The sequence below is a fragment of the Sciurus vulgaris genome, assembly GCF_902686455.1.
Source record: "Sciurus vulgaris genome assembly, chromosome: 17".
NCBI lineage: Eukaryota > Metazoa > Chordata > Mammalia > Rodentia > Sciuridae > Sciurus > Sciurus vulgaris.
The window spans coordinates 30,703,799-30,730,683 of NC_136478.1; the positions used below are offsets into that span (position 1 = coordinate 30,703,799).

Here is a 26,885-nt window from a genome sequence, read left to right on the forward strand (position 1 = left end):
TTCAAACGTGTGGGAGGATGATGATGAGATGATGATGGTTGAAAGGCAGATACTTGCCTTTTAAACCTGCCTTTGCTCAGAAGACCCACTTATTTGTACCATAATAGGTTAAAAAATATTTGAATAGGAAAAAGTCCACAGTAACTGTAGTGACTCCCACCGTCCCACATTGCATCTCAAAAATGTCCAAACACCTCCCTCCAGAGATACAAGCTGAGAGAGGTGTCACGGGTGCCAGGGGTTGACCCTGAGCTCACAGCTGTTGAGTGAGCACTTAGAGCACTGGCCTCCCTGGAGAGGGCGGCCTCTGCCCTTCTGAGGAAACAAGAGTGACATTTATCTTTTTCCACAGCCAAAGCCAACCGTTGTTCAAGTGCCTGCTCTCACCTTTCCTAAGTACTCAGCAGTTGTATTACTTACTCACGTTACTTAAAGAAGCTCCTGGTTTATGAGAGCTCACTTCCTCTGATTGCTGCCCTGGTCCAAACTGGAGATAACGTACAAAGCCAGAGTCAGAGAAGTCTGGCCAGTCTTCCTGGACACGTCTAAACTCAGAGACACTGCTTGACGCATTGTTTATCGTACTTTCCATACTGCCCTACGCTATAATTGGAATGTACAAGTGTCACCTTGAAAGAGAAGTAGCACATTGAAATGGGGCTTTGGAATGACTTACTTGAAGCTATTGGTTTGACACCAACTCACGGTTCTTTGCAGTTTATTTTTTTCTTTAGCAGTGTTCTGTTGAGCAGATCTACGACTGAGGAAGACAGACTATAATGACAAGTAAGCAAGTAAACCAATCACATACTGCAATAATTAGTGACAGAAAATTAAACAAGTTAATGCTAAGAGAAGTTGACAGTGATGGTAAATCCAAGGAGGTGACAGTTAAGCTGACTTACAAAGGATAAGAGGACCCGGTCACTTCACAAGAGCCCAGGAGCTATTGTCCCAGGCCAGGGGCATTCCAGGCAGGAAGCAGCATGTAGAGGGTGTTCTAGGACCAGGCGGGACAGTCAGCAGGCTCTTCTCTGACAAGAGAGTCAAGGGAGGGAGAGGAGGAGAAGCTGGGGACTGCCACCTGCTCAGTCAGGGAAGGGCGCCTCTTCAGAATGGGAACAGGTCTCGCCTCTGTTCTGGCAGGGCAAAGGTAAGATGGAAAGTGTGTGTGCACGCACACGCGCAGTGTGGCCAAACTCTTTTTAGCTTTGAGATTGTTCCAATGAACTTTCCTCCTTTTTTAGCTTAACTTTACAATCTCATAAATTTATTTTTTGATATATTACTTTGCTCTCTAAAGTCATAAATATTTCATTTTTACACTTCTAGCCCCTTCTCTAGAATTGGGAACATTTTCCTTTTTTCTCATTTTTTTCTCAGATTTCTCTATTTTCTAGTCAATGGAGGATTAATAGAGAGCATTTGTAAAGTGGTGTAGACATAATTTAATTCGTAAATGTGAGGTTAAAATTTATCAAGTATAAAGATACATAAGACAGCCTGGCTTGGCAAAGCATGCCTGTAATCCCCAGAGGCTCAGGAGGCTGAGGCAGGAGGATTACAAATTTGAAGACCAGCTTCAGCAATTTAGGCCCTAAGCCATTTAGCAAGACCCTGTCTCAAAAATAAAAAGGACCTGGGACATGGCTGTGGTAAAACAACCCTGGGTTAAAATCCCTAGTACCAAAAAATAAATTAAAAACCATTTTTAGTAGATACATAAAATACATGAAAATAGCACAACATTATTGCAATTTTGGTTGCCTTTCCCTTCGCTGAAAGTCTTGTGCTGAAAAACCATGTATCAGTTATCACTTAATTCCTCCCCTTCGGAGCACATTCATTTTAGGACAGCTTCTGTGATCAATCAGTCATTTTGTTTAAGTGAGCGATATAGCCAATGTATAATTTGGGAATTTGTCTAACTTTTCAAGTGAAACAAACTTTTCTCATGCCAACTTTTTCCTCTTCCCTAGATATATAGAAGCTTAAGCTGCTGTCTAGATTTAAAATAGGATTAATAAAAGAACAAACACTCATTGTGTCTACCATCTTCCAGTCACTGTTTACTCATATCTTCTCATCTATTCTCATAAGAACCCTATAAAATAGGTATAATTATCCCCATTGTACCACTAAAGAAACTGAGATCAGAGAGGTTAAATAATTTGTCCAAGGTCACACAGCTAATAAGTAGAAAAACAGGAATAAGAACCAAAAAATGGAGCCCTAAACCACTCCATCTTAATCCTTCTATTTTATACCCAATATAAGAAATACATTTCACCCACTTGAAGGCCATGGTCTGTACTCTTCATGATCATTGTGTGAATAGGTGTTAACATTGATTGTGATCTAAGGGATCTGTTTTCTAATCAAAACATTATTGCTAGCTAAAAACATGAACTTGGTAAAGGAATGAGAAGCTGAATGTTTATCTTCAGGAAATTGGTTAAAAATATTGTCATGTTTACCTATAAGCATTTGGAAAGGATTTTATTTGTATTTTCCAAGGCACGATTTCTCAGAGACTTGGATTTTTATGTTTCTTGTTTTGTTTCTGATTTGGGAGAGAGACGTTTTGAAAGTTTAAAATGGTAAAGTTTACAAGCATCCGTGGTTTAAGCTATGCTGCCAAGACATATCAAAAGAGTACTTAACTGTAGATTCCTGTCATTTGGTCAATCCAAGTGTGTTTGGCCTCAACACAAGCCACTAATTCAAATCAGTTCCATCAGAACCTTACAATTATGTGTCTAAAAGTAAAATGAAACTTGGATTCTGTGATTGTAAGTTAAGAGATTGCTGAAGTGATACAAACATTTGATATAGCTGTTGGGCAAAGCTACAGCATTTATCTAGCATGATTCAGAATGTTGCCCAGAGAGCCTGATCCCCACATTTTGTAGAATACATACAATTGGTTAAATTACTCAGTACCAACTCCAGAGGTTCTGCATTGCTAAAGAAAATGGTACATTCTATAGAAAATGCTGATCATATAACCTCATGGTCTTTATTTACTTCATCCTTTTAGTCTTAAAAGATATCAAAATATGATTAGACCCAGGCACAGTGGCACATGCCTGTAATCCCAGCAATTCTGGAGGCTGAGGCATGAGGATTACAAGTTCTGAGACCAGTCTTAGTAATTTAGTCAGGCCCTAAGCAAGACCCTGTCTCAAAAATTTTTAAGGGGGTGGGGATATGTAGCTCAGAAGGTTCAATATCCAGTACCAAAATATGTACACATATATACGCTTAGGCATTGTGTAATAGACTGAACAGCTGGACTTTCTCTTTGTCTCAGATTCTAGAGATGAATACCAATTAGTGCTTAGAAAGTGGATTAATATTCACTTGAAGGTTCGGTGTACTATGACAATTCTAATAGTTTAAGAACTTACCTGACTTACTGTGACTTTCTTTTGTTGGGATAATTGGAAATGTCTAGATTTCATACTTGGTGGCAGTTTTGTTTCGTAGTGACTTCTCACTTGGTGGTGATTTTCTCTGTCCTCAGTCTTCGTTTCACTGTGGTCACCGACCCCCCAGAGGACGAGCAGGATCTAGAGTGTGAGGACATCGGCGTTGCTCACGTTGACCTCGCTGACATGTTTCAGAGAGGGAGAGACATCATCGAGCAAAATATCGATGGTATGAGTGGAAGTGTTGCTCAGTCTGTACAACCAACAACTGCTAAAGTCCAGACTCTCTATTAAAACCTTCTGCTGGCTCAAGGGAGCTGAGTCACACATTAACCGAGTCCTTTGCAACTCCAGCTAATGTCCCCCTACATCCCTCCCTTGCCGTCTCCTTCTGCCTTACTGTGAACTGATAGAAATTTTAAAATAAGTATTACCCAAGGAAGTATTCATTTTTTAGTATTGGGTGAGAAGGTGAGAAAAGTTGAGTTTTGTTGTTGCTGTTGATATTGTTACTGAAGCCTCATTTCAGCTAAGGCACTCAGCCTAAAGCCTGTTATTCTGAGTGATTATGATAGTCTCCTTCTTGAGGTTTCTCTTTAATTTGGTGTCACAGCTCAGTGATGTAGTCACTCAAGTAACTGCGTACTTTTGGTCACTTGTTCCCCACCAGGACTCCACAGAAGTAGGGACTTCCTGACAAAATGTGTTCTCTTGGATTTGCATCTCACCAGCTGTGACTCCCAACAATGTTCATTTCTACCATTTCTTCCTATATAACATACCACAGCATGCAGAAAGAATTGTACTTTATGAATCAGACTTTCAACAAGAGACTGGATGTAGCTCACTGGTAGCGCCTGCCTCACTGGGGTTAGAGCCCCAGCACTGCAATTAAAATTAAGTTTTTTTAAAAAGTAGTTAACAGACTTTTTTCAGTCATCATCAGGGAAAGCTAGTACAATAAATGGAGAAATGCAGCTGATTCCAGTCTCATTTGTTAAGTTAGAACTGTCTCTGAAAAAAATGTCCCTGGCTTGTTTGCTTACTGGCACTTGCATTTAGCATACACTTAATTGAGCATCTCTTAAGTGCCAGGCATTGGTTCCTACATGGAGTTGGTTGTCCTGAATATGTGCCAAGTGCTCAAAAGTCAGAATTAAGCCAGATAACCAACCAAATTCACCAAATAACCAAAGAAGCTTGTTCTGGGAAATCCTTAGAAAGTATGTCTCTAACCTGTGGCAGTTGCTTATATCTTTGGCACAGAAGGAAAAAAATAAGTGGAATAAAATATTTATCCCGATCCTATCAAGGACTCAAAGGATCAAGAGAGTCTGACAAAAAAAATGACCAAAACTATCTCTGCTTTATATTCTTGATATTTGTTTTTCCAGTCGGTTCTGTTTAGCAATCCATCTTCTGTGAGACAAGGGACCAAAATGAACTATACAGACGGTCGTTAGGACCGTGTTTTGGGAACAAGTCAGAAGATTGGGTACTGAGCAGGGCAGGATTTTAATGCTTTGTTTTCTGTCACTTAGAAGCAAGCAGTCCCAAAGGAGAGGTGACAACTCAGGGGAGTGAGCTGGGACCACACGTGCCACTGTGCTTTCCTGGCTGCCCGTTTCTCCACCCAAGTCCTGTCTACCAAGTTTAGCGTGAAGGCTTCCTTATAGATTTTCTTGGCATTAAAATACACACAGAGTTGGATGCAGTGGCACAAGCCTAAGGACCCAGCCTTGGGGAAGCCGAGGCAGGAGATCACTTGAGCCCAGAAGTGCAAGGCCAGTCTGGGCAACATAGCAAGATCCCATCTCTTAAAAAAAAAAACAACAACACACATGTTGGGTGCACACGGCCATAATGCCAGGCACTGGAGAGGCCGAGGCAGGAGGATCACAGATTCAAAACCCATCTGGGCAACTTAGTGAGATACTGTCTCAAAATAAAAACTAAAAAGGGTTGGGCTGTAGCTTAGTGGAGCCCTGTTGGGTTTCTTTCCCAGCACTGCAAAAGCACATGTGCAAGCATTGTTAAAGTTCAAGAAATATAAACAGGAAGTACAAAGACTCATAAGTGCTGTGAAACTTGCCAAGTCCAGGATTCTGGCCCTGGGATACTAGTAAGTGTCATTGTCCACATAGTGATGGGGTCTCAGGTGTTGAATCAGCATCCTACAGGGTCAAGCTTGGAGAAGACCCCAGGCTTCAGTCCAAAGCAGCGGCCCCTCTGCTGAGAAAAGCCAACATACACACAAAAAGTTCATGGCCCCTCAGAGCCATTCCATAGACCTTAATATTGCTGGGCCTGCCATTTTTACTTTCCCTGATTTCATGTAAAATGTACTTTAAATGAAATATTTTCTTTAGAAAGGTAAATAACAAGTTCAAATAGAATCACAGTGATTGCATTCTGAAATTTGTTATTATACTGTTAAGTTAGAACAAATTCTAGTTTGTCATCATATTTTAGTCCCTTTTAGACCTTTTATTTCTTAATAGCTTAGAAATTTCAAGTATGAGTATGGGAGTCACTGTCCAGTAGCTTTTTCACTAGGTGAGCTTCAGGATTAGATCATTAGTTCACGCTCCATAAACATTATATACATGCAATTTATCTAAATGGTGCACCTTCATGCACACATAACAAGCTTTATTTTTTAGATTTCTGAGATGCCAGTGAATTTGGGACTTTTACAGAGCTCTTTTCGTCTTCTCAACTACTGTTTCAGCTGGCCTGTCTCAAGAAATGTCTGATGAATGACACTGACACTTTCCTGCTTTTTTCTTCCTAGTTTTTGATGCACGAGAAGATGGTAAAGGTATTGGCAAGCTCAAGGTAACAGTTGAAGCTGTCCATGCCCTACAGTCTGTCTACAAGCAACACAAAGGACCTGCTCCAGAGGCATCTCCTACTTCTGAGTAAATGCTTACTTGAAGCTCCTAGATGAGATTTTGTGTAATTACTCTGGCTTATATGATCTATAATTCATGGAGAGCAGGAAAGGGGGAGTCCTGGGTTTGAAATGTTCAAGTTTTGTATAGTTTTTCATTTGTTTATTTTTCTATTCCCGCCTTCCCATGACTGCTGCCCCTCAGGACTGTACTTCTCCACAATGGGCAGCACCTTCTCAATAATTTATACCTTCATGATAGCATGAGAAAGCCTATTTGCATTTTTAACATTTTCTTATGAAGAACTGAAATGCAATTCCCATTTTTATTTTTAATAAGCAAAAACATAAATCTTAGAAAACCTATGAAAGAGAAAATACTTTTATGTTATCCCTAATCGTCCCACTAAATGGAATGCTTATGATTAGCCTCATTAAGAGTTTTATACTGTGAAGATTTTATTAGAAGCAATATATGAAAATTACTTGGATTAATGTGTTAATCTTTCTCTTTAAAATGCTAATATCCATTTTATGCACATTAAAGCTCAGTATGCATTTTCTTTGATGCATGCAGTTTCTATCAATTAAATATAAAGAAGGAGACTTGGCATTAACTTACCAAATTACTGCAAGTTTTTGTTTTTCTTTATTAGAAAATGTAGTTCTTCCTATTTGTATTATTTTCATGTATTCATATTGGCAATATGGGACCAAAGGATGTATGTATAGAAAGAGAAATGGATGGATAGATGGATGTGAAATTTACACTTTGAAAACTTAGCTCATAACATAGAAATTATTTAAAGTGTGACTCAAATTCTGATATGCTTAGTTAGACCTGAAAGGACTATCTTTTTATCATTTTTTAAATTTACATCAAGCTTAGACAATGCTGGGGTGTATCTGGATAACCAGACCTCAAAAAGCAGCTCAGAAAGTTAATTTTCTAGCTTTTACCCAATCTCACTGAAGGATTTAATTGATATTTTTAATGGAGCTGTGAATCAATGCTGCAAAGGAATTGTCTCTAGAGGTCTAGGATATAATGCATTTCATTTTTTAATTTACTTTTTTATTTGTCATTTTCTTCAAAGGATTTTTATAGGCTGTGGGTTTTCACTGTTTGCAAACAGGCTATGTTCCTTCTTAAGCATATGTAAAGTATTCAGGGAGATAAGTAATTTATTAAAATCTACCTAATTTGCCGTGATATATTAAATCTCTGCTTCAGTGATCACAGACCATTTCATTTAGAGAATTAGGCATTCCCTCTTTGTGTGATTAAAGCTCTGGAAAATGAGTTCTTTGCTCCTATTTGTGAACATTCAAAGCCTGCTAATGGCAAGAAGATGGAATAGATTATGAGACAATTCATTACAGTTCAACAGGAAAAAAAAAAGGAGCCATAATGCAAAAATGCAAGTATGAATATCTGCATATAGTTTGGACCATCTGTGCTCTAATGGCTTCAATAATGACTCTCGTCTTTAGGAGGCTTTGAAATGACATCCGTACAATATTAATTTGTTGATGTACATTGCGGGACCAGTAGAGTATGATCCAACCACAGAAATCTATAAATTCTGTCTCTACCATTGAGCCTCCCTGTCCTGGGGCCTGCCATCTCCAAGGAGAAGCTTGTTCTCATCAAACTCTGCAAATCTTCCTAACAGCTCATTCCTTTGGAACCTTCTAGAGACCACAAACATCTGCAGACAAAACCTCTCCAATCCTAGTAAACAACCACATGTTTGTTGTCACTTCAGCTGGCTCTGAGCTCATCTTTTTGGCCTCTCTTTCTAGCTTTCTTTGGCTTTATGCAGTTACAGTGTCATTAAGGCCCATAATATTCCCTCCAGTAATTTAAAACAGCCAGATTATACCCTGGGATTAACTGAGTGGTTTTTGAGACATTTATTGTGGTATTCTCCCAGGAGGTTTGTATTATCGTTTTAAAATGTTACATCCCAAGCTGAATACCCTTTCTGCAGGGAAAAGAACCGGATAGCGCTGACTTCTTAGGATCTTCAAGTGAAGAGGGGAAGTTTTTATTAGGAAACTTCTGGGAGCAAGTCAACTGTATAGAATGTATGCATCAGATAAGATAAGAGAATTAGCTATGTTCCTATTACGTTCATGTGTACTAGAATATAATATCAAAGATTTCTGGTTTTAAAATATTCAGCTTCAATTCTTGCACATTTTCACAACACTCATTTTCACACACAATGGCTGCTGATACATTTCAAAGTGTGTAAATAGTGTTGAGTGCTATCATATGGAAGTTGGGATAGTTTTGGGTTTTGTCTTGTGTTAACCAGAGTTCATTGAAAAGTCCACCACCTTTTGGATTCACGAATGCTGGTTTTCTCTCAGTGAGCCAAGCCTGATCCATTAAGTATGACTGGGGTGAGGGGCTGCCAGGAGCGGCCTTGCCACCCAGATACACCAGTTCAAGGTGAGGCTCAGATGATCTGAACAGCTTTTAGAGTAACTGTACGCAGTACACTCAGCACTTTTTTGGGTGGTAATGCTTTTAGTTTGGAAATATAAATAGAGATGTGATGTGGTGTGTGGGAGAGTGTATTTTACATGTTTTTTTGCCTACTGTAGTAGAAATGTCAAATTCCCAGCCACTGTCATGAGAAGCAGTTGACAAAAATAAGTTTTATGGTTTACAGTGTGGTTTACGTAGAGAACATTTCTCTTCACTCTCAGTTTCAACATGTTTTCTAAATTATCATGGTTTGTTGCCATTTAACTTAAATTAGTTTTTTTAAAGAATAAATAGAGAATATGTTTAATCAAATAAAGAAAGGCCACATTGAAATTCTGCTGTTCCTGCCGTTCATTTGTTACCACAAAACACAAATAATGTCTATGTGTTATGAAGAAGTGTGGGCTGAGAAGTGCTCATGTGATTGGGGAGGTTCTGCGTGCACCCATGTTCCCACAACAGAGCATAAATTATTTTAGTAATCTGACATCAAGAGCTGTGACAATGAAAACCAGTTCTTACACATGTTCTTACAAGAATCTGATTAACATTTTTGTGGATATGGAAAATAACTTTTTTTTTAGTCAAACTGGCACTATTGCTGAACTTCGAATGCTTTCCTTATGTACTAAATAGCAAGATGTGAATCATGTCTGTGAACAAATACGAGGATAAAATGTCGTCTTTGTGTAATACAAAACAACTGAGGGAGAGCTTTTGGGATATAAAATTATTGAATGATTGACAATATCAGGATGATAATTCGTCGCCAACGATGAAAGTGCATTTTAACAAGTCACTCATGCCTGAAGGCCTCTGACTACCTTAACAAAGAAAAACTAAACCCATGATTTATTATAGATCCGGCAACATGCCTAATTAAATCCATGAATGGGAGCAAACACAGCTTTACATCCCCTTTGTTCAGAACGAAAACAACTTCCAGGTCAACCAGAAAGCTAAAAAAATATCAAAGCAATAGAAACAAGTTTAAAAACTAAAAATACAGAAGTAGAAAACATCTCATCCTAATCTCTTTTATCTGCAAGATAGAATTTTCACTTCCATTTCTAAGTGGCGCCAGTGGAATCTACCTTATTGTCTGACCTTCTGCAAAATTGGGCCCATTTTACAGGTATTGGTAGCTTTTGTCCTTGCCCCTTCGTTTCCTACATGACATTCACTAATAATGACATTAAGTTGTGTTTCTCCTTCAGGCCTTCTGGAGTGAAGTCTGGTACTCTTAGACCAGGACCTCTTTTCTGAGGTAAATACCTCCTACTCTTTACCTCTTTACTCTATAAAATTCCTATTCTCATCCTTCTAATAGTGTCACCTCTATCTTCACTGAACACCATGGTATTTTTGGTTTTTTGTTTGTTTGTTTGTTTGTTTGTTTGTTTAGTGGTGCTGGGGATTGGAACTCCAGGAGCTTTACCACTGAGCTACGTACATCCCCAGCTCTTTTTCTTTTTTGAGACTGAGTCTCTACTAAGTGGCTAAGGATGGCCTTGAACTTAAGATCCTCCTACTGCAGCCTCTTACTGAGCCCAGCTCAGGGGGTTGTTTGTTTTTTGGTACTGTGGATTGAACCCAGGTGTGCTTTGCCACTGAGCTGCACCTCCAGGCCTTTTTATTTTTTATTTTGAGACAGGTTCACTCTGAGTTGTTTAGGCCCTTGCTAAGTTGCTAAGGCTGACCTCAAACCTAAGATTCTTCTGCCTCAGCCTCCCAGGTCACTAGCATTACAAATGTGCACCACCACAATGACCTTGTTTTCTTTCTTTCATTCTTTCTTTCTTTTTCTTTCTTTCTTTCTTTCAAAGTTAGCATCTTGATTTTTATATTTCTGTCATCTAATCTGTTCACATCTATATTCATCTGAATGCCTCCTTCCATCTGACTATCTTCCTGCTTATTTTTAAAGTTAATTAAAGCACATTTTTTCTCTTGCTCTTTACTATTTCTCTCTTGGTCCTACAAACACTTATTTAGACACAAGCCTCTATGACGACTCCAGCATTTTCCCAGAACATTCCTTTGTGTGAAGACTTGTCTGGTTTTTGGTTGTAGGTGTTTGCTTTTTGAGATGTTGCCCAGGCTGGCCTCATTCAATGCCCTCACGCCTCGTCACCTCCCGAGTGAGTGGCTGGGACTACAGACACGTGCTGCCACACCGGACTTTGGCAGAAACTTGTCTTATTTTAACATGGCAGGGACACACTCAATCGTTCTGAACCTGAAGAAAAGCAAGCTCAGTTTTGTACCCTCTCTTCTTGTACCTTCTACAAGTCATGGAGTCAGAAACTCACCACCGGCAAGAAGCTAAAGCATAAGGAAGGTTTTTAAAAATGTAAGGAAATGTTAAAAATCAAGCTTTCTTTGGTACCAATGTGTTTTGCAATAGTTATACATTATTGTTAACAGATTTTAGAAGAAAACTTAAGAGACTGCACATACAATCTAGAAGCTGGGAAGTCTTTTCTAATGAAGAGAAGAAAAACAGGCTGTAAAACACAAGATAGACAAGACACCTTGGGTATGTAAACATGAAGGCACTGTGACAGTTTTCTTATAGGACTATTCGAGTTCAAGGTAGAAACAAAAGACATCTTGTACTATACCGGGAAACAAGAGGTCAAAGATATGTGTACTTGAACATGCACACCAAGTATAGTCTCAAAATACATGAATCAACAACTGAAAGAATTGTGGAAAAATAATAAGGCTGCATCAATTTTAATAGTGGGCTTTAACTTGCAGAGAATGAAAGATCAAAAACTTAGAAAAAAAGATTTGCTTAGCAGGCTTACTAAATTCAAATGCACATAGAATGCACATGGAATATTCAAAGAGAAATCGACTGTGTACTCAACCACAAAGGAAGTCTCGATTTCCAAAGAACTAAAATCCTACAGACGATATTTGTCCAAGCAAAATGCAATGAAATGAGAAGTCAGTCACAAAAGGATAGCTAAAACAGTCCTTTTTCAAAGTTAAAAATATGTTGATGTTAGATCAACAAGAAAATTTATATATATTTATGGGTATGTTTTTATTATTCTGGGTTCTAATAAGGCAGGGAGTAACCCACTCCTACAACAGAAAAATGAAACAAAATTTGACAAATTTCACTTGATGAATTAAGTAAACATCAGCTCAGATGCCCACAGCAGAGGGAGCAAGACAAGGGTTGAACCTAAGAGAAGAAACAATCCTAGGATTCAAATGGCAGAACACATGTAATACCAGTGGAGTCCCCACAGAAATAGAAGGGCCACCCTTAGTGAGAGCTGGTCTGAAGCCAGGTGCTATAATCCCCCAAAGATTTGTGTGTTAAAGGCCTGGTCACCACCCTGTGGTGGAACGCTTAGAGGTGGGGCCTAGTGGAAGTGAGCTTGGTGACTGGGGCTATGCCCTGGCCCAACCCCTTCCTGTCTTCTCTATTTCCCAGCCACCATTAGGTGAACAGCCGTGCTTCACCAGATTCTCATGCCACAAGGGTCAGCCTTGCCACAGGCCCAACGTGACAAGGCCATGCAACCATAGACTGAAATCTCAGCAGAAACCATGAGCCAAAGTAAATCTTTTCTCCTTTCAAGTTGTTTATCTCAGTATTTTTTCATAGCAAAAGAAAGCTAATATGCCTGGTAAGTCAGAGCATTGATAGTGGAGAAGCGAAATGAATAGGCTTGGGTACCTAGGACTAGAGGTGGCGGTGTTGGAAAGGCACTTCTGGAAAAGAACCAGATGTCAAGATATCCCTTGGAGACATGGAAGTGAAACAGGAGAAGGAGCCAGCTTAAACCATGGGTCCCAGTGAAACAAGGTGGTATCATTAAATGGTACCAGTGTCATGGTACCGTATCAATAAGAAACAGACATTTATTAAAGAAACTGCACTTTGCTGTAGCAACAGAAGAGGACACTGTTGAGCTAAGAAACTTGTAAGCCACCTAAATCCCTCCCCGTCCATGCAATTTTGTCGTGGCTGGTTCAGGAAAATCCAAAATAAATAGTTTTAGTAAAGAGAAGGGAATCCTGCATAATCTTCCATTAAAAAAAACAAAATGAGAATCAAAACTTTTCGCCAGTTATCATTTGTACTTCAGTAAAGCTAGGAAGAAACAGGAAAAAGACCCATTAACCCACTACCAGAATTAGCCAGTAATATCTTGCATACTTGTTTCCTTCCTTTTTTTTCTTTAATTCTTGAAGTTTTTGAAATTAACACAAGTAATACATGAGTATATTTTCACTAAGTTTCAGAATAATACACATGCTTAAGATCCCCTTGAACCATATCACCCCCTAATCCAGATCCACTCCCCACCACTGGAGTTTATCATTTTTATGTATACATATACATATACCCACGAATATGTATAAAATTGTTGTGTTTTTTATTTACATAAGTGTCAGACTGCAGACAGTTGTTTATACAAATTGTTTTTTTTTTCAGTTATTTTTAAACAGTGGTTTTGAAATGTACCCATCATTTCCAATTGTCTCAATTACTACAATAAACAAGTCCATGGTGGGAGAGAAAGAAAGAGGCCTTTTCAGCAGAACGGAGTTCTGCCGAGGACTGGTGAATTTGATAGTTTGAACCATCCTTCCAATTAAGGACAACTAGACAAACTGGAATATAAATACATATACATACATACATGTTTTTATATATTGATATATAATTTGAAAATACCAGAGTATCTACCAGTTACCTGGGCTGTAAGAAATTTCAGGGTGCACATTCATAATAAAAAAAGAATCATAGAAATTAAAAGAATCGCATGTATAAATCTCATGTAACAAATCTTAAAATCTAGAGAAAATTAAGAATTTTAGGTTTAAAAAATCTACTAAAATTGACTAGAGAAACCATACAAAGCATAAACAAACCAATAAAGACTGGAACAGTAAAAAAAAAAAAAAATACTGATGGAATTGAGATAGAAGGACTCTACCTCAACATCATAAAGGCTATTTGTGAAAAACCCAAAGCCAGCTTCACAGTAAATGGGAAAGAACTAAAGGCAATTCCTTTAAAATTTGGGACAAGAGTGTTTACTCTCACCATTCTACTTAATATGGTGCTATAAATTCTAGCCAGAGTAATTAGGCAAGAGAAGAAAATAAAAGGGATTAAAAATGGAAAGGAAGAAGTCAAATTATCACTGTTTGCCCATGATTTGATCCTACATCGAAAACATCAAAAAACTCCACCAAAAGACCGCTAGAGCTAATCAACTTGGCAAAGTAGCAGGTTACAAAACATACAAAAATCAATAGCTTTCCTGAATACCAACAACAAATCTGCTGAGAAAGAAATCAGGAAAAGAATTCCACTCACAATAACTTCAAAAAAATAAAATACCTAGGAATAAATCTACCAAGGAGGTGAAATACCTCTACAATGAAAACTAAAACACTGAAGAAAGAAATTGAAGACCTCAGAAGATAAAAGTCCTCCCATGTATGAATAGGCAGAATTAATATTTTTTAAGTGGCCATACTACCAAAAGCAAATTCAATACAATCCCCATCAAAATACCAATGACATACTTCACAAAACTAGAAAAAAATATTCCTAAAATTCTTTTGAAAGAATAAAAGACCAATTCTAAGCCCCCAAAAGCAATACTGAAGGCATCACATTAACAGACTTCAAATTATACTGCAGAGCTATAATAACAAAAACTGCATGGTACTCGCATTAAAACAGACAAATCGAACAGTGGTACAGAATAGAAGACACAGAGACACGCATCTACAATCATCTGATTCTTGACAAAGTTGCCAAAACTACATTGGAGAAAACAGCCTTTTTAACAAATGGTGCTGGGAAAACTGGTTATATGTAGAAGAATGAAACTAGACAATTATCTCTCACATGACAAAAAAAAAACATCAAAATGGATCAAAGAATTAGAATTAGACCAGAAACTATGCAACTCCTAGAAGAAAACATAGGGTGCATATAGATGCAGACTGCAGTTTCTCAGTACGATCCCTAAAGCTCACAACATAATGCCAAGAGTTAATAAAGTGGATGGCATCAAATTAAACTTTTGCACAGCAAAGGAAATAATTAGGAATGTGAAGAGAGAACCTACAGAATAGGAGAAAATCTGCTAGATACTCTTCTGACAGGATTAATATCTAGAATATAAGAAGAATTCAAAAAACACCAAAAAAAAAACAAATAACCCAGTTAATAAATAAGCAGATGAATTAAACAGACACTACACAAAAAAGAAATACAAATGGTCAACAAATATGTGAAAAAATGTTCAACATCATTAGCATTTACAGAAATGCAAGTCAAAATTACACTGAGATTTCATCTCACACCAGTCAGAATGGCAGTCATCAAGAATACAAACAATAAGTGCTGGAGAGGACGTGGAGAAAAAAGAACAGTTTTACACTGGTGTGATTATAAATTAGTACAACTACTATGGAAATCAGTATGGAGGCTCCTCAAAGGCTAGGCATGGAAACTCCATATGACACAGCTGTACCAAGCCTCAGTATTTATCCTAAGGAACAAAGTCATCATTCTATAATGATACATGTATACCCATGCTTCTAGCAACAGTTTATAATAGCCAAACTATGGAACCAGCCTAGGCATCCATCAACAGATGAATGGATAAAGAAAATTTGGTGTATATACACAATGGAGTTTTACTCAGCCACAGAGAAAAATGAAATTATGTCATTTGCAGGAAAATGAATGGAACTTGAGACTATTATGTTAAGCAAAATAAGTCAGACTCAGAAGGTCAGGGTTGTATGTTTCATGTGGAAGATAGAGAGGAGAAAGGAAAGGAAATTTGTAGGGCAGGGTACTCATGAAAATCAAAGGGAGATCAGTAGAGGAAAAGGAGTGAGGAAATGCTGAGGAGTGATATTGGCCAAATTAAATTGTCATATTATGTGCGTGTATGAATATGAAACAAAAATATCCCATCATTATGTACAACTATAATGCACCAATTTTTTAAAATGTGGAAATAGAGAAAAATATTACAGGGTGCAATATGAAGGAAAGTTTGGAGGATAAGCCAGGAATGGAGGCTGATTTTCCCCCAGAGGCATGTGCCAACCTGGAAGCATGGATGCCAGGCTGAACAGACTCATGGGTCTTCAAAGATAAAACTGAAATTCAGGGCCCACCAGAGACTAGAGGCCCAAGTAAATCCCCTAGACTTGGAGCTGGGTCTTTGGAAAGCTAATCTGTCAAAATAATTAGAGTCTGAGAAATAGACTATCTAGGCACTGAAGTAGTCTCTAAATGATTCATTGATTCATTGTAGTCTCTAAATGGATTAAGGTGATCTGAGCTTGCTAGAGCCACCAGCCTATCCATCTGTCAGAAACAGACATGTCTCTAGAAGAAGATATCATCCATACCCTGAAATTATACCTATATTTTTATGTACGATGTTTGATACACATTATTAAATAATTAGTCAAGAAGACAAGACCACATGACTGAAGACCAAGATAACAACAGACATTTGAAACACCAGTAATTCAGGTAATGGAGTCATCATCTATGAACTTCCAGACAACAATATTTGATATGTTCATGGAGGTAAAAGAATGTGGAGAAATTTCACAAAGAATTGGACATCATTTTTAGAGATCCAAGTAGAAATTCTATAAATGAAAATCAGAATAACTGAAATTAAGAACCCACTGGATGAGGCTAACAGTAAATTAGATACAGTTAAAAAGAGATTAAGTGAACTAAAATTTTTTTTTTTTTTTAAATCAGAAGACCTTGTCCATCTTAATGCAAGGAAAAAAGAATGAAAAATACTAAAAAGAGACACAGCAGTGGACCTCAGCCCGCAGGCGGCTTCTGGGACCAGGGCAGGGCAGCAAGAGACTTCCCCAAGCAGCTCTGCTCTCTCCGGCGGCAGGTGGGGTCCACAGCCAGCTTCTTGGAACAGGCCCGCCCAGTGAGAGCTTTTCTGCACAGAGCCAACCCCAAGCCCTGAACCCAGTGGCGGACCCCGGCCCACAGGCAGCTTCTAGGACCAAGGCAGAACAAGGAGAGGCTTTCCCCAAACAGCCTGGCTCCCTCAGGCGGGGGCAGGCCCTGTCTATAGCCAGGTGGTAAGCCAAGATGGTAAGAAATCATGAACAGAATCTACAAGAATTATGGGATATCATGAAAAGGCCAAATTTAAGAATTATTGGGATTGAGGAAGGCTTAGAAAAACAAACCAAAGGAATGAACAAACTATTCAATGAAATAATATCAGAAAATTTCCCAAATCTGAAGAATGAAATGGAAAACCAGGCACAAGAGGCTTATAGGACTCCAAATATACAAAATTACAACAGACCCACACCAAGGCACATTATTATGAAAATACCTAACATACAAAATAAAAGACAGAATTTTAAAGGCTGCGAGAGAAAAGAATCAAATTATATTCAGGAGGAAACCAATAAGAATATCAGCAGAATTTTCAATCCAGACCCTAAAAGCTAGAAGGGCCTGGAACAACACTTACCAAGCCCTGAAAGAAAATGGATGCCAACCAAGAATCTTATACCCAGCAAAACTTACTTTCAGATTTGACAACGAAATAAAATCCTTCCATGATAAACAAAAGATAAAAGAATTTACAAAAAGAAAGCCTGAATTACAGAACATTCTCAGCAAAATATCCTATGAGGAAGAGATGAAAAATAATGATGCAAATCAGCAACAGGAGGAACTAGCCTAAAGGAATAGCCAAATAAAGGAGAAACCAAATCATGTCAAAAACCAAAAATGAGTCAAATGACTGGGAATACAAATCATATCACAATAATAACCCTGAATGTTAATGGCCTGAACTCATCAATCAAAAGACATAGACTGGCAGATTGAATTAAAAAGAAAAATCCAACAATATGCTGCCTGCAAGAGAGTCATCTCATAGAAAGAGATACCCACAGATTAAAGGTGAAAGGATGGGAAAAAACATACCACGTACACGGACACAGCAAAAAAGCTGGAGTATCTGTCTTCATTTCAGATAATGTGGACTTCAAGCCAAAACTAGTCAGAAGGGATAAAGAGGGACATTACATACTGCTTAAGGGAAGCATAAATCAGCAAGACATAACAATCATAAATATCTATGCCCCGAACATTGGCTCATCCATGTACGTCAAACAAATCCTTCTCAATCCCAGAAATCAAACAGACCACAACACAATAATACTAGGCAATTTTAGCACACCTCTCTCACCACTGGATAGATCTTCCAAACAAAAATTGAATAAAGAAACCATAGATCTCAATAACACAATCAACAATTTAAACTTAACGGACATATATAGAATATACTATCCAACAAAGAATGAATACACTTTCTTCTCAGTAGCACATGGATCCTTCTCTAAAATAGACCATATTTTATGCCACAAAGCTACTGTTAGCAAATACAAGAAGATAGAGATACTACCTTGTATTCTATCAGATCATAATGGATTGAAATTAGAAATAAATGACAGAATAAAAAACAGAAACTTCTCCAATACCTGGAGATTAAATAATACGCTATTATACGATGAATGGATAACAGAAGACATCAGGAGGGAAATAAAACAAATCTTAGAAGTAAACGAGAACAAAGACACATCATATCAAAATCTCTGGGACACTATGAAAGCAGTACTTAGAGGAAGATTTATTTCATGGAGCCCATTCAACAAAAGAAGTAAAAATCAACAAATAAACAAAGCCCTAGCTCAAAGCCCTAGAAAAAGAAGAGCAGACCAACACCAAAAGTAGTAGAAGACAGGAAATAGTTAAAGTCAGAGCTGAAATCAACAAAATTGAAACAAAAGAAACAATCGAAAAAATTAACAAAATAAAGAATTGGTTCTTTCAAAAAATAAACAAAATTGATAAACCCTTAGCCACACCAACAAAGAGAAAGAGAGAGAAAACTCAAATTATTAAAATTCAGAATTAACAAGGAAATATCATTACAAACACGAGTGAAATACAAAACATAATTAGAAGCTATTTTGAAAATCTGTACTCCAACAAAACAGAAAACTCGAAGACATCAACAAGTTTCTAGAGACATATGAATTACCTAAACTGAAGGAGGAGGACATGCACAACTTAAATAAATCAATTTCAAGCAATGAAATAGAAGAGGTCATCAAAAGCCTACCAACAAAGAAAAGTCCAGGACCAGATGGGTTCTCAGCCGAGTTCTACAAAACTTTTAAAGAAGAGCTCATTCCAATACTCCTCAAAGTATTCCATGAAATAGAAGAGGAGGGAACCCTCCCAAACTCATTCTATGAAGCCAGTATCACCCTGATACCTAAACCAGACAGAGACACATCGAGGAAAGAAAATTTCAGACCAATATCCTTAATGAACACCGAAGCAAAAATTCTCAACAAAATTTTAGCAAATCACATACAAAAATATAATAAAAAGATAGTGCACCATGATCAAGTGGGTTTTATCCCAGGGATGCAAGGTTGGTTCAACATCCAGAAATCAATAAATGTCATTCACCATATCAACAGACTTAAAGTTAAGAATCACATGATTATTTCAATAGATGCAGAAAAAGCATTTGATAAAATACAGCATCCCTTCATGCTCAAAACACTAGAAAAAATAGGGATAGTGGGAACATTCCTTAACATTGTAAAGGCCATCTAGCTAAGCCCATGGCCAATATCATTCTAAATGGTGAAAAACTGAAAGCATTCCCCCTAAAAACTGGAACAAGTCAGGGATGCCCTCTTTCACCACTTCTATTCAACATCGTCCTTGAAACTCTAGCCAGAGCAATTAGACAAACCAAAGAAATTAAAGGGATACGAACTGGAAAAGAAGAACTCAAACTATCCCTGTTCGCTAATGACATGATTATATATTTAGAGGAACCCAGAACTCATAAGTGAATTCAGTAAAGTAGCAGGTTACAAGATAAATCCAATGCATTTTTATACATAAATGATGAATCTTCAGGAAGAGAAGTTAGGAAAATGACTCCATTCACAATAGCCTCGAAAAAAATAAAATACTTGGGAATCAATCTCACAAAAGAGGTGAAAGATCTCTACAATGAGAACTACAGAACATTAAAGAAAGAAATTAAAGAAAATCTTAGAAGATGGAAAGATCTCCCATGTTCTTGGATAGGCAGAATTAATATTGTCAAAATGGCCATACTACCTAAAGTGCTATACAGATTCAATGCAATTCCAATTAAAATGCCAATGATGTACCTTACAGAAATAGAGCAAGCAATTATGAAATTCATCTGGAAATATAAGAAACCCAGAATAGCTAAAGCAATTCTTAGCAGAAAGAGCGAAGCAGGGGGTATCGCAATACCAGATCTTCAACTCTACTACAAAGCAATAGTAACAAAAACAGCATGGTATTGGTACCAAAATAGATAGGTAGATCAATGGTACAAAATAGAGGACATGGACACAAACCCAAATAAATACAATTTTCTCATATTAGACAAAGGGGCCAAAAATATGCAATGGAGAAAAGATAGCCTTTTCAACAAATGGTGCTGGGAAAACTGGAAATCCATATGCAACAGAATGAAATTAAACCCCTATCTCTCACCCTGCACAAAAATCAACTCAGAATGGATCAAGGACCTCGGAATCAGACCAGAGACCCTGCATCTTATAGAAGAAAAAGTAGGTCCAAATCTTCAACATGTCAGCTTAGGATCAGACTTCCTTAACAGGACTCCCATAGCACAAGAAATAAAAGCAAGAATCAACCACTGGGATAGATTCAAACTAAAAAGCTTTCTCTCAGCAAAGGAAACTATCAGTAATATGAAGAAAGAGCCTACAGAGCGGGAGAAAATCTTTGCCACTCATATACTTCAGATAGAGCACTAATTTCCAGAATCTATAAAGAACTCAAAAAACTCTACACCAAGAATACAAATAACCCAATCAACAAGTGGGCTAAGGAAATGAACAGACTTCACAGAAGAAGATGTACAAGCAATCAACAGATATATGAAAAAATGTTCAACATCTCTAGTAATAAGAGAAATGCAAATCAAAACTACCCTAAGATTCCATCTCACCCCAATTAGAATGGCGATTATCAAGAACACAAGCAACAGTAGGTGTTGGAGAGGATGTGGGGAAAAAGGTACACTCATACATTGCTGGTGGGATTGCAAATTAGTGCAGCCACTCTGGAAAGCAGTATGGAGATTCCTCAGAAAGCTTGGAATGGAACCACCATTTGACCCAGCTATCCCACTCCTTGGCCTATACCCAAAGGACTTAAATCAGCATACTACAGAGATACAGCCACATCAATGTTCATAGCTGCTCAATTCACTATAGCTGGATTGTGGAACCAACCTAGATGTCCTTCAATTGATGAATGGATAAAGAAACTGTGGCATATATATACAATGGAATATTACTCAGCCATAAAGAATAATAAAATTATGGCATTTGCAGGCAAATGGATGAAATTGGAGAATATCATGCTAAGTAAGATAAGCCAATCACAAAGAACCAAAGGACGAATGATCTCACTGATAAGCAGATGATGACACATAATGGGGGGTGGGAGGGGCTAGTGTTAGGGTTAGGGTTAGGGAAGGGGGCAAGAATGGAGGAAGGAAGGACTGTATAGAGGGAAAAGAGGGGCGGGAAGGAAAAAAATAACAGAATGAATCAAACAACATTACCCTATGTGAATTTATGATTACACAAATGTATGCGTTTACTCCATGTACAAACAGAGAAACAATATGTATCCCATTTGTTTACAATAAAAAAAAAATACTAAAAAGAAGGGGAAAGATGAAAAATCATATAGAAAGTTAAACATATGTTTGAGGATCCTGGAGAGGAAAAGGAAAAAAGCAAAACTAGTATCCCAAAAGATAATACTGGCTAAGAATTTTCCAAAATAGACACAAGGCACAGATTTAAGAATGACTAAATCCTGTATACCCAAGAGGGATAAACACAAAGACAAATCACTTAAAACATATCTTCGAAAAACTGAAAACCAAAAACAAAAACTCTTACAAGGAATCAGAGACAAAAGACTTACCTTCAAAAGAGCAACACTGGGTCTAAGAGACAACTTAACTAGAACAGTGGATGCATTAGGAAATAGTGTGAACCACATCCTGGACCCTAATCGCATCCTTCTTCCACACACAAGATATTTAACAGTCCAGAGAAACTCATGACAAATGGGATCAGGAGCTGGTGAATAAACACCCTCCCATTCCTCTGATGGACAGCTGAGGTGCATTCTATGAAGCTGTTCGACCACAATTGCTTAGAGAGGTGATCACATCGATAATACAACCTTGCATTGGCTTTTCAGTCTCATCTGTTTTATTTCTCCCAGTTCCTCATCTTGTCTCTGGGAGCCCAAATAAACTGCCTGCACACAGCCATTGTTTCAAAACCTGATTTCAGAGAATCCAGAGACAGTAGGAATGGCCCTGGGAAGCAGGCTATCAAGTTGGTACTCTGAAAATACTATGCTCACGAATCAGATGGAAAAAAAAAAAAAAAAAAAAAAAGATGTGGCATTATTTGTGGTAAGTGGAATTGAGATAAATCCTGGCACATGATAGATTGATAGATTCTTTTTTTTGGGGGGGGTTTTGGGGGGGTGCTGGGGATCGAACCCAGGGCCTTGTGCTTGCAAGGCAAGCACTGTACCAACTGAGCTATCTCCCCAGCCCTCATCCCAGCCCCCATGATACATTCTTCATGGTGGTGAATTTAGATAAATGCAGAGGAGAAACGGAGCTTTGGTTATCAGCTATTTACTTTTCTGAACTTATACTTCAGGTTTTTTTAAGTTTAAGAAAAAATTTTGTGGATGAAAAATTCCAAAAGAAATTAAAAGTCATTATGCAAAAGAAAATGTAATGCGATATTCCAACCTGAGTTAAATAAAAGCAAATATTCCATTGTAGATTAGGAATTTTAAAACTCAAGATGGAAATTTACAAACTGAAACTCCAAAAGTGGGAAATTGGTTTTAGGAAAGATATTGAAGAAAAAGTTAATCTTGAAATGACAAAATTATAAGGTACCTAAGAGAGAAAAATATAGCTGAAAGTAGATTCAAGAAGTGAATAGAAATAAAAGGTGCCAAGAAATGGTGTTGAAATATAGAGATAGAAAGAATCAGTGAGAAAAGGAGAGATAAGGTAGACAGGTACTTGTAAGTAAAATCAAAGATGTTAAAGACGAAAACAAAACAATGGAGTGGAACTTAAACTTAATGCAACAAGGCTTTCTTGAAATAAAAGACTTGAATCTTGAATATTGGAAGGACCCACAATGTAGGAAATTGCACCAAAACAGTCAACTCTGAAACATATCCCAGTGAAACTGTTAAAAATTATAAAGAAAAAAATAATCCTCTAGTACTTCAGGTAAAAAAGATGAAGGCATTTATAAAAATGTAAAATCAGGTTGGCATTAGATTTCTCAAAAGCAATTGACAGAGCTAGACAGTAGTGAAACAATCTTGCCCAAAAAAAACTACTTTAAAGATAGCTGGACATGATGGCAGACACTTGCAATGTCAGTGACTCTGGAGGCTGAGGCAAGAGTACAAATTTGAGGCCAGCCTTAGCAACTTAGCAAGACTTGTTTCAAAAAACTAAAAGGACTGCAATGTAGCTCAGTGTAAGGCACCTCTGGGTTCAATCCCCAGTACCACAAGGAGGAAAAAAAAAGGCAGGAAAGAAGGATATTTTTTTTTTACTCAACTCAGCTATCCTTCAAACACGAGAGTACAGGAAAACAATTTTAATTCACATAACATGAAATTAAAGTGAAAAATTCAATAGCATTAAGTACATCCATAATATTATGCACCCACCACCTCCATCTAGTTCCAAATATTTCAATCTCTCCAAAGTAAAACCCCAGACACATTAAGCATTTATTCCATAATCCCACCTTTGACCAATTTGCTTTCTGTTTCTATGGGTTTATCTATATAAATGGGATAACATAATATATGATCTTTTTATGATATATGATCTTTTGTGTCTGGTTTCTTTCACTTAGCATAGTGTTTTCAAGGCTCATCCATGTTTTAGTATGTATTTCATTCCTTTTATGACTGCATAATATTCCATAAAATGAACATTCTACGATTTTTTATCCATTCATCAGTTGATGGACATTTGGTTTGCATCTACCTTCAGGCTATTAATATGCTTCTATGAGCATTTGTGTACAGGAATGCGTTTGTGAACCTGTTTTCAACTCTTTTGGGTACATATCTAGAAGGGGAATTGCTGGGTCATGTGAAATTCTATGTGTAATTTTTTGAGGAACCACCCAACTGTTTTCCATAAGAATCAAACTATTTTAAGTCACCAACAGCAGGGTATGAGAATTCTGATTTCTCTGCATCCTTACAACACATGGTATTTTCTGCTTTTTAATAGCCACTCTCAGGAGTGTGAAGTGGTATCTTGTGTGGCTATTATTTGCATTTCCCTAATGACTGATGATGTGAAACATCTCTTCATGTGCTTATTTATAGAAAACCAATTTTAAATGGGGGAATATTGTATTAATAAGTCCATCTTGAGGAATTTTCTAGAAGACAAGGTTCATCCAAGTAGGAGATGAGGTAATAGGAGACTGTTCAAAGGACTGGTGGTGGTTGTGGACCATATTGAACTACAGCTCTTAAGCAAACCAAAGGTGGTGATGAAGGTGGAAGAAGAGAGGGTAGCTGTTTGCCCTGACAAAGCAGAAATAACACTTTCTGCATATGGTGCTGGAAATCGAACCAGGGCCTCACAAACTGGAAGGCAAACACTCTACCACTGAGCTATGCCAAACCCTTCTTGATTGTTTTTTTTGAGACAGGCTCTCACAAAGTAGCTGAGACTGGCCTTAAACCTGTGATCCTCCTTGGCTCAGCCTCCCAAGAAGGTGGGAGTAGAGGTGAGTACCACCATGTCCAGCCACGATTTTTTTTTTATTAGAGGAAAAGGAAAAAAGAAATGGGAAAATAGACTATATTCATTGATTTCAACATGGATTATAAATGAGTCAAAGTGATCATTTAAAGCAGACAAACCATGTAGGTGAAGTCTAAGTAAAAAAAAAAAAAAAAAATACTGGCATTGTGTATTAGTAGGAGGATAACTACCGAATTACTCTAATCACCAAAAATAGGTTTTAACTGAAAGAAGCAAACAGACTACAGAGTAAAAAGATACAAAATACATAGTAAATAGAATATGAACTGTAAATATAGCACAAAATAATAGAATAAGGCCAAGTCTCTGATTTGAAGTAATAAATGTAAATGGTCTTAACTAACTTTTGAAAAGGAAACATTTTCAGATGGGCTTCCAAGGCAAAATTCAACTGTATACTGTAAGAGACACTCAAAATAGGGAGCAATAAAGTTAAAGAATGGGCAAAACTAAACCAGGAAAATGCACATAAAGAAAGCAGGAATTGTCGACTTGATTATCTGACAAGATAAAATTCATGGGTAGAGAGAAAAGTGCTTTGTGAGATAAAGGACTCTTCGTACTACTAAAGGCCATAATTTCACAGTGCAGATCACAGCGGGGGCCTTCACAGAGCATAAATACAGGAGACAGGAAGAGAACACACGGAAGTACGTCAATTAGAGGGAACCGCACGATCCACTCAGTTCAAGATAGAACAAATGGATAAAAATAAAGAAGAAAAAAATCTTCCAAGGTAGGTTTTATGAATATGTGTTAAACACATCAAGCTTATCAAAGAGAATATATCTTTTTTCAAATATGCAGAACATTTATGGATATTCATGATCCGTGAGATCACCAAGAAATTTTCAATAAGTTCTACTAAGTAGAAATAAACAATATTGTCTTATCACAATGCAATAAAACTGGAAATAAATAAAAGGTGAAAGACCATTTCCATCTGAAATTTTTTAAAATTATTAAGCAACTCTTCAGTTAAAAGGGAACTTGAAATAGAAATCATACAGTCTTCTTTAAAAAATGACAATTATGGAAACACCATATATCAGAATCTTTGAGGTGTAATTATAGCAAAGGTAGAAAGAAAATGCCCAGATGAAATACAAGAATAAAAGATAGTGTGACACTAAATAAGCTTAATATCTATCTCAAAAGTTAGAGAAGGAACAAAAATTAAATCTACTGAAAGTAGAGGGAAAGAAATAACAGATAAAGAGGAGAAATTAACAGTTAAAACCAAATAATAGACCTAATGACTAAAAAGGTAATTTTTATTTTATTTTATTTTTTTAGTTGTAGATGGATGGACACAATACCTTTATTTTATTATTTTTATGTGGTGCCAAGGATCAAACCCAGTGCCTCACACATGCCAGGCAAACATCCACCACTGAACCACAACCCCGTCCATAAGGGAGTTTTTTGAAATAATCATCTACATAGATCTAATCATCATAAAAAGGAGAAAGCACGTATACAAATTAAAACCTGACAATGAGAGATTAACCATGAAATCAGGATATTCTGAAATATCATGTCTCTAAATTGTACAATTCTATGCAAATACCTTTGAAAACCTAGATGAAATGGATAATACATCTAGAAAATACAATCCACCAAAACTGACCCTAAGAGAGATAGCAAGTTTAAAAGATCAATTTCCACAGACAACAAAGTTATTAAAAACTAATCTCAAAAAAAGCAGCAGAACCAGGTGTTACAGGGGGAATCCAAAAAGGCCTTCAAAGATTAGGTAATTTTAATGTAATCCAAATGGTTCCAGAACTATAAAAAGAATGAAAACTTCCATAATCTTTTTCTTAAACTCCAGATCGTATTTTCTACTTTCAAAAGATCTCAAAAACAAGTGAACAAAACCCAGCAGCATTTAAAAGGTTATTGGGCAGCAGGATATTAGGAAGTCATTTTGATCTCACCACCTGCTTATGAGCAAATGGTGGTTCAAATAAAAAACGCTAGCTGCTATATAAAATAGAGTGGATCAAACTGGTTTGGGAATAGCAATTTTT

The 26,885-nt window shown here is 37.2% G+C and overlaps 1 protein-coding gene and 1 long non-coding RNA gene across 6 annotated transcripts in view; one reads left to right on the forward strand and one right to left on the reverse strand.

Moving 5' to 3' along the window:
- LOC306648410 overlaps positions 1 to 3,548 on the reverse strand; it is a 32,387-nt gene extending 28,839 nt beyond the window's left edge. Inside the window, exons 1-2 of the long non-coding RNA XR_013760372.1 lie at positions 3,411 to 3,548; positions 677 to 774 (exon numbers count right to left, since the gene is read on the reverse strand). This is a non-coding gene — a long non-coding RNA (uncharacterized lncRNA). The remainder of the gene's footprint in view (positions 1 to 676; positions 775 to 3,410) is intronic.
- The window catches only part of RPGRIP1L (RPGRIP1 like), a 105,957-nt gene extending 96,813 nt beyond the window's left edge, over positions 1 to 9,144 (forward strand). For all 5 annotated transcript variants that reach the window (XM_079118520.1, XM_079118521.1, XM_079118522.1 and 2 more), the window contains 2 exons: positions 3,527 to 3,660; positions 6,226 to 9,144. In XM_079118520.1, coding sequence (XP_078974646.1) covers positions 3,527 to 3,660; positions 6,226 to 6,356 — 265 coding nt within the window. In that variant the 3' untranslated portion in view covers positions 6,357 to 9,144. The remainder of the gene's footprint in view (positions 1 to 3,526; positions 3,661 to 6,225) is intronic.
- Positions 9,145 to 26,885: the final 17,741 nt, after the last annotated feature.